The 13,180-nt window shown below is 41.3% G+C and overlaps 1 protein-coding gene across 1 annotated transcript; it reads right to left on the bottom strand.

Moving 5' to 3' along the window:
- Window positions 1–242: 242 nt before the first annotated feature.
- Fam110c (family with sequence similarity 110 member C) lies at window positions 243–1,220 on the bottom strand. Its single transcript, XM_026412847.2, has one exon. It carries the CDS (start codon window positions 1,218–1,220, stop codon window positions 243–245), a length of 978 nt encoding a protein of 325 aa, XP_026268632.2.
- Window positions 1,221–13,180: the final 11,960 nt, after the last annotated feature.

Consider the following 13,180-nt stretch of genomic DNA (forward strand, 5'->3'; position numbering starts at 1 on the left):
AATTCAGCCCTGGTCTGCCAGCACCTGCATCTGGGCCCTTTGGTCTGGCTGCAGTGATTCCACCAGGAGCCTCTCCATTTCTTAGGGCCCTTACCAACATAGGGGCTTTATTTTAAGTGAAAGTTATAATTGGATAGCATTCAATTTAGTCATACTCAGCAACCTGAACACGGACTCCCGCCACTGTCCCCCAAGCTTTTTGGGCACGCACCTGAGGTCCTGGTGTCCTTGGACGCAGGCCTTCAAGCAGGCCCCTGGCTGGGGGTCTCCTTGGCCTTCTTGCAAGTGTACAGCCACTTAATGATGCGGGCATTCCTCTCGACCACGGAGGTAGTGCTGGGCACCTGCTCTACGAGCTCCTCTTCCTGCAGCCCATCGTTGACCTCGTCGCTGTGCCGAGAGAAGCCACTGTCGGAAGTGGCCACACTTACGCTACGCACCTTGAGGGCAACACAGTCGGACCCTGCGGAGAAGTTGTCCTTCCCAAGAGCCTCTACCACCTCGGGATCCAGGCCGCAGTACAGGAAGAAGGTGTCAAACTCGGCCTTGGCCAGGGAGTAGCGGGAGCTGAGGTCTGACTGCGAGCGCTGAAGCCCCCGACGTCTGGCCACCAGCAGCTCCTTACCAGCGCACGAAGCCTGGCCCCCCGGGGTCGCTGCTGAAGGCAGGGCGGGGTCCCCGGGCTCTGGGCCCGCGGCACGGACTGGGGCCGCAGGGGCCGCAGTCGCAGCCACCGGGAAAGGCTTTGCGGGTGCGGCCTCCCTGCCGCCGGCAGGGCTCTCCTCCCCCGCCCCGGGCGTTTGGAAGGACTCCCGCGCCTTGTCTTTGCTCGGTCCCTGGAAAAGTTTCTTCACCAGGCCTCCCCTGGGGCCGTCGGTACCCGGCCCTCGGACGAACTCGCATTTCTGCCGGTAGATGACCAGAGAGTCAGGCCTCAGAGACTTCCGCGCGATCACCCTGCGCGCCACCGGTGCGGGGACGCGGGCCGCAGCAGCCGGGTCACAGCGCTGCCCCGCGGGCGTCCCAGGGCTGCGGCCTTCAGAAGCGGGGTCCAGGTGGGCCCCCGGCAGGCCTCGAACGTACTTGGCGCGGTCCGCAGCGAGCCTCTCCACCGCGCTCCTGAGCGCCGGCTGCACCGCGTGCGGGTCCCGCCAGGCCTCGGAGTCCGGGGGAGGCGGCTGCTCGCCGGCAGACGCGTCCTGGGCAGGCAGAGCGCGCATCCTCGCAGGGCACAGACCCGCCGGTTTCGGCGCCCGTGGGTCCCAGGCCAGTTCCGAAGTCCGCTCGGGGTGGGGAGTGGCGCCGCAGGGTCGGGCCGCTCAGGTCCGGAATTGGGGCGAGTCTGAGTTCGTTTGGGCAGGTGAATCACCCCAGTCCCCGCCCGCTGGCTCCTCCCACCTGCCAGCCACCACCCGCCACCCAGTCCCAGGTCCTAGCCGCCTCCGCCAGGTGTCCCCGCCCCCATCCTGCAGTGTCCCTGCCCTTGTCGGTCCCCACCTCCTCACCTCTAGCCGGGTATCCCAGCCAGGTGGGCCCTCAGCCTCCGCACCTCCTCTCAGTGCCCCCTCCCTTGTTCTTCCCTAGACTTCTCTCCTCTGACCCAAGCCCAGTCTCTCTTCTATCTTAGCAGGCTGTGGGGAGGGCCAAGCCGTCCCCTGGGGCAGAGATGGGAGGAACCACGCCCTTTCAGCTCCAGGTTTCAGCCATTTCCTCCCAGTCCCGGAGTCCCTGAGGGCACTGGCGGACAGGGCGTTTCTTGAGAGGGGTTGGGCCAAGGGGACGGGCTCCCTGAGGCAGGTGCCTTGTGTCCTTTGATTTCTTAAAGTGATCTCAGCGTGCTTGGACTCTTGACTGTTTTCCTTAGTTTCTACCAGAGCCCATAGTATCAGAAAAGAAGAGGATACAAAACGAAAGAAAACTTTGGCCGTCAGGGTCAGTCTGTTTGGAGGAACCCAGGACCTTTGGGAAGGACCAGAGGATGGTGAAACTGCGGGCAGTGAGGCCTAGAAGTGCTGAAAGTGTAAGAAAATGTTTCCAAAATTCCATTTTTTTCAGACAATGGACAAAGGACTAAAAATATCTGACAAACAAGTGAAATACAGGTGTTATCTCCTACAGGGGTGTGGCTCTGGGATGCTCCCAGCACTTGGCTGTAGTGCCTGTTCTGCTGCCTTACTGAAACCTGTTTTTAGCACCAGAGGGCACCAGAAGTGGTCTGGCCCCTGGGAGAGAGCAACAGGGGGTGTCCATTGGTCCTGGGGGAAGGGAGAAGCCCAGAACCACACTTCCCAGATAACCCTGCTGGCAAACGTGGCACTTACAGATAGAGACAGGGGAGAGAGAGAGTATGAAACAAGTCAGAATGTGTTCCAAGGTTGAGGGCTGTGCCTGGAAGGTAGATGTGCCTGGTACCTACTCACCAGACCTGGTGTCCCAGTCAGAGGACAAACCTTTTCAATTGTTTGGCTGAACCTGACTCCTGTCACTGCCTCTTGGGCAGCAGCAGCAGTTCTGAGAGGATCCTAAGCCAGGGGCTCTGGAATTTGAACCTGGGCCCAAATTTACCAGTCATATTCCTTTGAACAGGTGGTACTTATCGGGGATTTTATTTGTCATCTGCAGAAAACTGTTTTTATAGTGTGCCCTGTAGTGAGTGCCAAGTAAATGTGAGGTTAAGGCCTCTGCCTCCTGATGTGGGAACTGTTGCTGATCTGTAATCAGCAAACTGTGTCCACGGCCAGGTCTTGTCAGTTACAGAGAATTCTTATTAAAGGGCTCGGCACTTCATCTGGTACAGAGTGGATTTTCAATAAAAGTTAAATTTTCTTGTTTTGATGAGGATATTATGATAACTGTTTGCCACTTTTGAATCAGAGTTAATGAATTTGCATATGAGCACTGGTCACATTAAAAATAGTTTCACTTCTATAGATAGTTATATTTAAGACATTTTTATTTGATTAATTTTATTTATGTCTATGATCTCCCACCTCTTAAGCAGATAACTTACTGGAATAATGGAACTGAAGTAGTAAGATACTGACAGAGAAATTTCTTGACTGGAAGTATCAACTTTGAGAACATTTCCTTCCTGGTATTCACCTTGAAAGATGTGACACCTTGAAAGATGTGAGGGCAAAACAAAGTGCAAATGGACTGAATGATCCCATAACTCAACTCTGGGAATTTGTCCCTGGGAGCTCACAGTATGTGTGTGCAGCAGGAGGGTACCCACTGCAGAAGGGCCTGCAGTCAACCAGCAGGCGGCAGCAGAAGGGAGGCTGGGTGATGAGTGGCACTGTTGATGATTCAGAAGGAACTGGAGAAGCCCCGGGGAGAGTGTTGTGGTGTTTATGTGGGCACTGGAAGCGGCAGCACTGTGAGTGGTGCAATGATTAATTTGTGGATCAACTTACCTGAGTGATGGTGCTAACAGCTGTGGTCAGACTCATTCTGAGTGCTTCTTCGAGTGAAGCAGATTGCCCTCCCCAATGTGGATGGGCCTCATCCAGTCAAAGAGTGAAGGCTGGCCTCCTCTTGAGCAAGAGGAAATTCTCCAGCTGTTCATCAGACTGGAACTGCCACCCTGTCTTTCCTTGTTTCCTGGCCTGCTGGCAACCCTATGAACTTTGGACTAATCAGTCTTCACAGCCTCATGATCAGTTGCTTTAGCTAGGTATCCTTTTATGTGTGATAGCCATATGTTCTTGGTTCTTTTTGTCTGGAGAACCCTGACCAACACAGCAGGTTAGGAATACAAGACTGAAAGGAAGAGAGGCTGAGATGGATAGACGTGCAGAGACTGGTGACCCTTGGATGTAGAGGGCAGAATGGATAAAGAGCTTGGCAGGCTTTGCTGATCTGACTTGGGGACTGCAATTGTCCCAAATTAAGTCATTATGAAGGGGTGGGTATTTAAGAGGAGAGAATCAATGTTGAGGTATGCTCCTAATATCCCTAGTTTTTCTAGTGTTTTGAACAGGAAGGTGTGCTACTTTATGTCAGTTGCTTTTTCTGCATCTATTGAGATGATCTTATGATTCTTGTTTTTAAGTCTATTAGTATGATGAATTACCTTTATCAATAAACGTAATTATTAAACGTTATGTATGTTGAACCAACCCTGCATCCCTGGAATGAATCCTACTTGAACATAGTGCACTACCTTTTTAATATGTTTTTGTATGTGATTTGCCAGAATTTTACTGAGAATTTTTGCATCTCTGTTCATTAGGAATATTGGTTTGAAGTTTTATTTTCTTGGTGGGTCTTTGTCTGATTTTGGTGTCAGGGTGACTAGTCTCATAGAATGAGTTTGGAAGGGTTTCCTTCTTTTCTATTTCTTGGCATACTTTGAGGAGTATTGGTGTTAATTCTTCTTTGACAGTCTTATAGAACTCAGCTGAGAATCCATCTGGTCCTAGGTTTTTCTTGGTTGGTAGGCTTTTGATGACATTTTTTAAATTTCATTATTTGACATTGATCTGTTTAAAGCATGTATGACATCCTCATTTAGTTTGGGTAGAAATTTTTTGATGTCTTTGATATTTCTATTTCATTAGATTATTATAAATTTTCAAAATAGTTTCTAATTATCTTCTGTATTTAGACATCTTTGTTGTGATATTTCCTTCCTCATCTTGAATTTTAGTAATTTGAGTTTTCTCTGTTTTTCTTTTCATTAGCGTGGCCGGAGGTTTGATCTATTTTATTTATTTTTTCAAAAAAACACAACTTTTTGTTTTGTCAGATTTTTCAGTTGTTTCTTGTTTTAATTTTATTGATCTCAGCTCTAATTTTAATTATTTTCTGTCTTCTACTGCTTTTGGTGTTGATTCGTTCTTCTTTTTCTAGGGCTTTGAGAAGTAGTGTTAGGTGATTTATTTGTGGACTTTTTATTCTTTTAATGAATGCACTCAATGTAATAAACTTTCCTCTTAGTACTGCCTTCATAGTGTCCCAGAGATTTTGATATGTTGTATCAGTATTCTCATTTAACATTTTTATTTCATCCTTGATTTCTTATATCATCCATTCATCATTTAATTGTATATTACTTAGTCTCCATTTGTTACAGTAGCTTCTACTTTTTATTTTATCATTGATTTCTAATTTCATTCCATTGTGATCTGATAGAATGCAGGGTATTATCTCTGCTTTTTTGTATTTACTAAGAGTTGCTTTGTGGCATAAGATATGGTCTATTTTAGAGAAGGAGCCATATGCTGCTGAGAAGAAAGTATATTTGCTCATTGATGGATGAAATATTTTATATATGTCTGTTAAGTCTAAATTATTGATTGTATTATTTAGTTCTACAGTTTACTATTTAGTTTTTGTTTGGAAGATCTGTCCAGTAGTGAGAGAGGTGTGTTAAAGTTCACCCAGTATCATTGCATTGTGGTCTATTTGACTCTTGAAATTGAGAAGGGTTTGTTTGATGCACATAGATGCTCCATTGTTTGGGTCATACATATTTATAATTATTATGTCCTTCTTATATATACTTCCCTTGAGAAGTATGAAATGCCTTCTTTGTCCCTTCTGATTAACTTTGGTTTGAAGTCTACTTTATCTGAAGTGAGAGTGGAAACTCCTGCTTGTTTATGCAATCCATATGAGTGATAAGCTTTTCCCATCCTTTCACCTTCAGCCTGTGGATGTCTTTGCCCATGAGGTGAGTCTCTTAAAGACAGCATATTGTTGGGTCTTGCTTTTTAATCCAATCTACCAGTCTACATCTTTTGATTGATGAGTTTAGGCCGTTAATATTCAAGGTTATTATTGAGATATGATTTGAATTCCCTGTAATTTTGATTTATTTCTGGTTTTTGATGTGTCCTAGTTTCTCATTTGGTTGAATATTACTTAAGGGTAAATGCTCCCTTTGTTGGTTTTCCTTTTTTTTTTTTTTTTTCACTTCATCCTCATGGAATATTTGTTGAGAATGTTCTGTAGTGTAGGCTTCCTAGTTGTGAATTCTTTTAATTTTTGTGTATCATGGAATGTTTAAATTTCATCTTCAAATCTGAAACTTAATGTTGCTGGATATAAAATTCTTGGTTGGCACCTGTTTTCTTTCAGAGCTTGAATTATATTATTCCAAGACCTCCTAGCTTTGAGGGTCTGGGCTGAGAAGTCAGTTGAGATCTAAATTGGTTTCCCCCTATATGTAATTTGATTTTTTTCTCTCTCACAGCCTTTAATATTTTATCTTCATTCTCTGTGTTAGTCATTCTCATTATTATGTCTTGGTTTAGGTCTGCTATAATTTTGTACATTTTGGGTCCTGTAAGCTTCTTGTATTTGATTTTTTATTCCATTCTTTAGAATTGGGAAATTTTCTGCTATTATATCATTGAAAGATTGTGCATTTCTTTGCTTTGTATCTCTGATCTTTCATTTACCCTGGTCTACCCCTTTCCCAGTGGGGCAGACACCGCCAGAGCCTAGCCTTTGTCACAGGACCACCCCTTCTGACCAGTACACTACCGCTGGAGGTCAAGCCCAGCAGCCCAGATCCACTCACACCAGCCCACGCAGGATCCAGGCTCTCAGTAGGCCTGGTTCACCCCTCCCTTGGTGGCACAAACACTGCCAGAGCCTAGCCTCTGGTGCAGGACCACCCCTTCCAACCAGTAGACTACCAGGGGAGGTCAAGCCCAGCAGCCCAGATCCACCCACTCCATATATGTAGGACCCAGACCCAGGATTCAGTAGCATTCATAGAGGGATACCGTCAGGGTTTGGAAGCCCAAAATCAAGGTGAGGTACAGACGATCTGCATGGGTACTACAAGAATATAGGGAAGAAACTGTAATATCTCAGATTCACACTGCAAGGAAGGAAGACACATAGACAGCATGAAAAAAACAAGGGAGGACAGTGCCCCAAACAAACCAGGACACTACAATAACAGGACCCATGGATGGCAAAGTTGATGAAATGTCAGAGAAGGAGTTAGAAGGTTCATAATTAAAATGACCTGTGAATTAAGGAATAACCTAAATGAGCAAATACAGACAAAAATTGATCACTCCAACAATGAGATAAGAGAGCAAATACAGCTAGCAAAAGATTACTTCAACAGATAGAGACCCTGAAAAAAAACAGTCAGAAATGAAGGATACAATAAATCAAATTAAAAACTCAATAGAAAGCATAACCAATAGACTAGATCACTTGGAAGAAATAATGTCAGATAATGAAGACAAAGTACACAATCTGAAAAATAAAGTTGATCACACAGCGAAGACAGTTAGAAACAATGAACAGAACATCCAAGAATTATGGATTGGCACCAAAAGACCAAATCTAAGAGTCACTAGGATAGAGAAAGGTACAGAGTTTAAAACAAAGGAATGCACAGTCTCTTCAACAAGATAATATCAGAAAATTTCCCAAGCATGAAGAATGAATTGGAAAAACCAAACACAAGAGGTTTATAGGATACCAAATGTACAAAATCTACACCAAGGCACATTATAATTAAAATGCCTAGCACACAGAATAAAGATAGCATCTTAAAAGCCACAGAAGAGAGGAATCAGATCACACATAGGGGGAGACCAATTGGTATTTTTCAACCCAGACCCTCAAAGCCAGGAGATCATGGAACAACATATACAAGCTCTGAAAGAAAATGGAGGTCAACCAAGAATCTTACATCCAGCAAAATTAAGCTTCAGATTTGATGACTGAATAAAAACCTTCATGGAAGGTTTTACAGTAAGAAAACCTGCACTACAGAGCATCCTCAGCAAAATATTCCAGGAGGAGGAAATGAAAAACCACAATAAAAATCAGCAAAGGGAGGACCTACGCTAAAGGAAAAACAATCAAAGGAGAAACCAAGTTAATTTAAAAATAAAAAATAAACCAACATGTCTGGGAATACAAATTTCAATAATAACCCTGAATGTGAATGGCCTAAACTCATCATTTAAAAGACACAGACTGACAGATTGTATTAAAAAAAAAAAAAGACCCAACTATATGTGGCCTTCAAGAGACTCATTTCACAGGAAAAGACATCCACAGACTAAAGGTGAAAGGGTGGAAAAAAACATACCACTCACACGGACCACATGGACAAGTAAGATTTTCCATCCTCATGTTAGATAAAGTGGACTTCAAACCAAACCTAGTGAAAAGGAATAAAGAAGGACATTTCATACTGCTTAAGGGACTCACACATCAACAAGATATAATAATTATAAATATCTATGCCCCAAACAATGGAGCATCTATGTATGTCAAACAAACTCTTCTAACTACAAGAACCAAATAGAACACAACACAATAATACTGGGTGACTTTAGTATACCTCTCTCACCACTGGACAGATCTTCCAAACAAAAACTAAACAAAGAGACTATAGAAGTCAATGATACAATCAATAATTTGGACTTAACAGACATATATAGAATATTCCATCCATCAACAAGAAAATATACTTTCTTCTCAGCAGCACATGTGTCCTTCTCCAAAATAGACCATACATTATGCCACAAAGCAAATACAAAAAAATAGAGATACTACCCTGCCTTCTATCAGACCATAAATGGAATGAAATTAGAAATCAATGGTAAAGTTAAAAAGAGAAGCTACTCCAACACTTGGAGACTAAACAATACACTATTGAATGACACATGGATAACAGAAGACATCAGGGAGGAGATTAAAAAAAAATCTTAGAGGTAAACAAGAACTCTGATATAACTTATCTCTGGGACACTATGATGGTAGTGCTAAAAGGAAAGTTCATTGCATGGAGTTCATTCATTGAGAGAAGGAAAATCCAACAAATAAATGACCTGACAGTGCAGCTCAAAGCCCTAGAAAAAGAACAAACCAACATCAAAAGTAGCAGAAGATAGGAAATAATTAAAATCAGGGCAGAAATCAATAAAATTGAAATGAAAGAAACAATTCAAAATATTGACAAAACAAAAAGCTGGTTCTTTAAAAAATAAATAAAATTGACAAACCCTTATCAATAAATAAAAGAAAAAGAGGGAGACAACTCAAATTACTAAAATTTCTGATGAAAAAGGAAATATCATGACAGACACTATTGAAATACAGAAGACAAATAGAAACTATTTTGAAAATTTATACTCTAGTAAAATAGAAAACCTCAAAGACATCAACAAATTTCTAGAGGCATATGATCAACCCAAATTGAGTCAAGAGTACATACACAATTTAAACAGATCAATTTTTTTTTCATTTTTAATATTTATTTTTTAGTTCTCGGCGGACACAACATCTTTGTTGGTATGTGGTGCTGGGGATCGAACCCGGGCCGCATGCACTCCAGGCAAGTGCGCTACCAGTTGAGCCACATCCCCAGCCCAAAAACAGATCAATTTTAAGCAAGGAAATAGAAGACACCATCAAAAGCCTACCAACAAAGGAAAGCCTGGGACCAGACAGATTCACTGCTGAGTTCTACAAAATCTACAAAGAAGAATTAATATCAATATGCCTCAAATTATTCCATGAAAGAGAAAAGGAAGGAAGCCTTTCAATTTTATTCTACGAAGCCAGTATTATCCTGATATCAAAACTAGGCAGAGACACATCAAGGAAAGAAAATTTCAGACCAATATACTTGATGAACATTGATGTAAAAATTCTCAATAAAATTCTGGAAAATTGCATACAAAAAAACATATTTAAAAATTGTGCACCATAATCAAGTAGAGTTCATAACATGAATGAAAGTTTGGTTCAACGTACAGAAATCACTAAATATAATTTATCACATCAATAGACTTAAAGATAAGAATGATGATCATCTCAAAAGATGCAGAAAAAGCATTTGACAAAATTCAGTATCCTTTCATGTTTAAAACACTAGAAAAACTAGGGATAGTAGGAACATACCTCAACATTGTAAAAGCTATTTATGCTAAACCCAAGGCCAATATCATTCTAAATGGAGTAAAATTGGAAGTATTTCCTCTAAAAATTGGAACAAGATGGGGATATCCTCGTTCACCACTTCTATTCAACATAGTCCTTGAAACTCTAGTCAGAGGAATTAGACAGAAATTAAAAGGATATGGATAGGAAAAGAAGAACTAAAACTATCATTATTTGCTGATGACATGATTCTATACTTAGAGGATCCAGAAAACTTCTAGAATTAATTAATGAATTAAGCAAAGTATCAGGATACAAAATCAATACCCATAAATCAAATACATTTCTATAATCAGTGATGAATCTTCTGAAAGAGAAATTAGAAAAACTACCCCATTCACAATAGCCTCAAAAAAAAAAAAAAAAAACCTTGGGAATCAACTTAACAAAAGAGGTGAAAGACCTCTACAATGAAAACTATAGAACACTAAAGAAAGAAATTGAAGAAGACCTTAGAAGATGAAAAGATCTCCCATGCTCTTGGATAGGCAAAATTAATATTGTCAAAATGACCATAGTACCCAAAGCACTATATAGATTCAATGTGATTCCAATAAAATCCCAATGCCATTCCTTAGAAAATTAGAAATTTTATCATGAAATTCATTTGGAAAAAATGAGAGACCCAGAATAGCTCAAGTAGTTCTTAGCAAGAAAAGTGAAGCAGGAGGCATCAAAATACCAGATGTTAAACTATACTACAGATCTATAGTAACAAAACAGCATCGCAATGGCATAAAAATAGACATGTAGACCAATGTACAGAATAGAAGACACAGAGACAAATTCACATAAATACAGTTATCTCATACTAGACAAAGGCACCAAAAACATAGTGGAGAAAAGATAGCCTCTTCAAACAATGGTGATGGGATAACTGGAAATCCATATGCAGCAAAATGATAATAAACCTTATCTCTCATCGTGCACAAAACTCAACTCACTGTTTTCCCTGAACTAGGACAGGCTGATTGTCAGATGCAGAAGTGGAATTAGTCCCAGAGACCCTGCGCCCTGTAGAGTAAAAAGTAGGCCCAAATCCTTTTCATGTTGGTTAGGCCCTGACTTCCCTAACAAGACTCCTAAAGTGCAAGAAATAAAATCAAGAAGTAATAAATGGGATGGTTTTAAACTAAAAAGCTTCTTCTCATCAAAAGAAACAATCAGTGAGGTGAACAGAAAGCCTAGATTTGGGGAGGAAATTTTGCCACACACATGTCAGATGGAGCACTAAGCTTCAGGATATACAAAAAATTCAAAAAACTTAACACCAAAAAATCAAACAATCAGTCCATCAATGAGCTAAGGAGCTTAACAGACGCTTCTCAGATATATATATTTAATCAACAAATATGTGAAAAAATATTCAACATCTCTATTAATTAAGGAAATGCAAATCAAAACTTCCCTAGATTTCACCTCACACCAATAAGAATGGCAGTTATCAAGAATACAGGCAACAATAAATGTTGGCGAGGATGTTGGGGAAAAGGCACACTTATACATTGCTGATGAGACTGCAAATTGGTGAAACCAATATGAAAAGAAGTATGAAGAGTCCTTAGAAAACTTGGAATGGAACCACCATTTGATAGCTGGCTATCCCTCTCCTTGGTCTATACCCAAAGGACTTAAAATCAGCAAACTATAGTAACACAGCTACATCAATGTTCATAGCAGCTCAATTCATAATAGCTAAACTGTGGAAATAACCTAGATGCCCTTCAGTAGATGAATGGATAAAGAAACTGTGTTTTATATACACAATGGAAAATCACTTAGCATTAAAAGAGAATAAAATTGATGACATTTGCGTGTAAATGGATGGAGTTGGAGAATATCACGCTAAGTGAAGTAAGTCAATCCCAAAAAAACTAATAGCCAAATGTTTCTCTGATAAGTGGATGCTGATCCATAATGGGGAGGTGGGAGGCATGGGGAAAATGGAGGAACTTTGGGAAAAGGGGAGGGAGGGGAGGGAGAGTGCAGGGGCAGGAAAGATGGTGGAATGAGAAGGACATCATTACCCTAGGTACATGTATGACTGCACATATGGTGTGATGCTACATCATGTGCAACCAGAAAAACGTAAAGTTGTGCTACAATTGTGTACAATGAGTCAAAATGCATTTTGCTGTCATACATACCTAGTTAAAATAAATTAATTAAAAATAAAAAGTGTTAATAACAGCATTTGTATTCTTCATAAATTTGACATCTGTTTCCACATATAGATAATGGCAAATTTCCGAATCTAATGTAAAAGCTAAGTTAAAATTTTAAATTCCAAAATGACTGAATTCCAGACCTCAAATAAATGAGCTCTTCCATGCACATGGAGGGATTTGGAGCATGACCTTGCTACTTGATGGCTTTGTTGTGTTGTACCTGGGTTAATGCAAAGCTATGATATGAGTTTTACAGTGAAGAATGAAGTGAGTATTTATTATAGCCAATTGCATAAACATTAAAGTAATTTTCTCAACAGTATGTGAACCCAAATATAAGTTTTTTTTTTCTCTACCAAAAGCCACTTTCCTTTTCAACAGAATCACTGCACAAATGCATTAGTCACTGTTTTCCCTGAACTAGGACAGGCTGATTGTCAGATGCAGGAGTCCAATTGTCAGTTGGGGAACATTTATCTTTGTCTTCCTGGGACAACCCCAGCTGTGTTGTCACCCAATGTACGTGCTCATACTGCTTTCTGTTCTCAGAAGCACCTCAGTTTGGATATGTGGCCACCCTAGTCATATGCCCATGCTAATTAGCTGTGTGACTAATTAACACATGATTAATATAATTAACTCTGTGTCCAAGCTAATTAACATATGAGCTCCATTCCCCCTCTGTAAAGGAGGCAACTGACCTGTGCAATGCCTCAAGTCTGGCTGGTTCTAGGTGACAGGTTGGAAGAGTACTGGTAGGTTTGATGGGTGATGCTTCCCAGCACTCCAGGTATAAAGAAATTTGCAGAAAGACTTTTTAGAACCAAACCAAACCCAAGTGCTGCTATCTGCTCAAAGTACATGCTCCTAAACTCTGCATGACTCATCTCCCTTGTGAAGGCTTGTCCAGAACACCAAGGCTCTCATAAACTCCATCCTGTGTAGGTCTTTATATTAGATACACTTCATCTCTTTGGTGGATACAAACTGGGGAAAGAGGTAGACAGTGGAGGAAGAGCAGGAAGAAGCAAATCAGAATCGTCAGTCAAGTTGTTAAGTGGGTAGCTGTAGACCCTTTTTAT

Source organism: Urocitellus parryii, chromosome 12 (assembly GCF_045843805.1).
Source record: "Urocitellus parryii isolate mUroPar1 chromosome 12, mUroPar1.hap1, whole genome shotgun sequence".
Classification (NCBI taxonomy): Eukaryota; Metazoa; Chordata; class Mammalia; order Rodentia; family Sciuridae; genus Urocitellus; species Urocitellus parryii.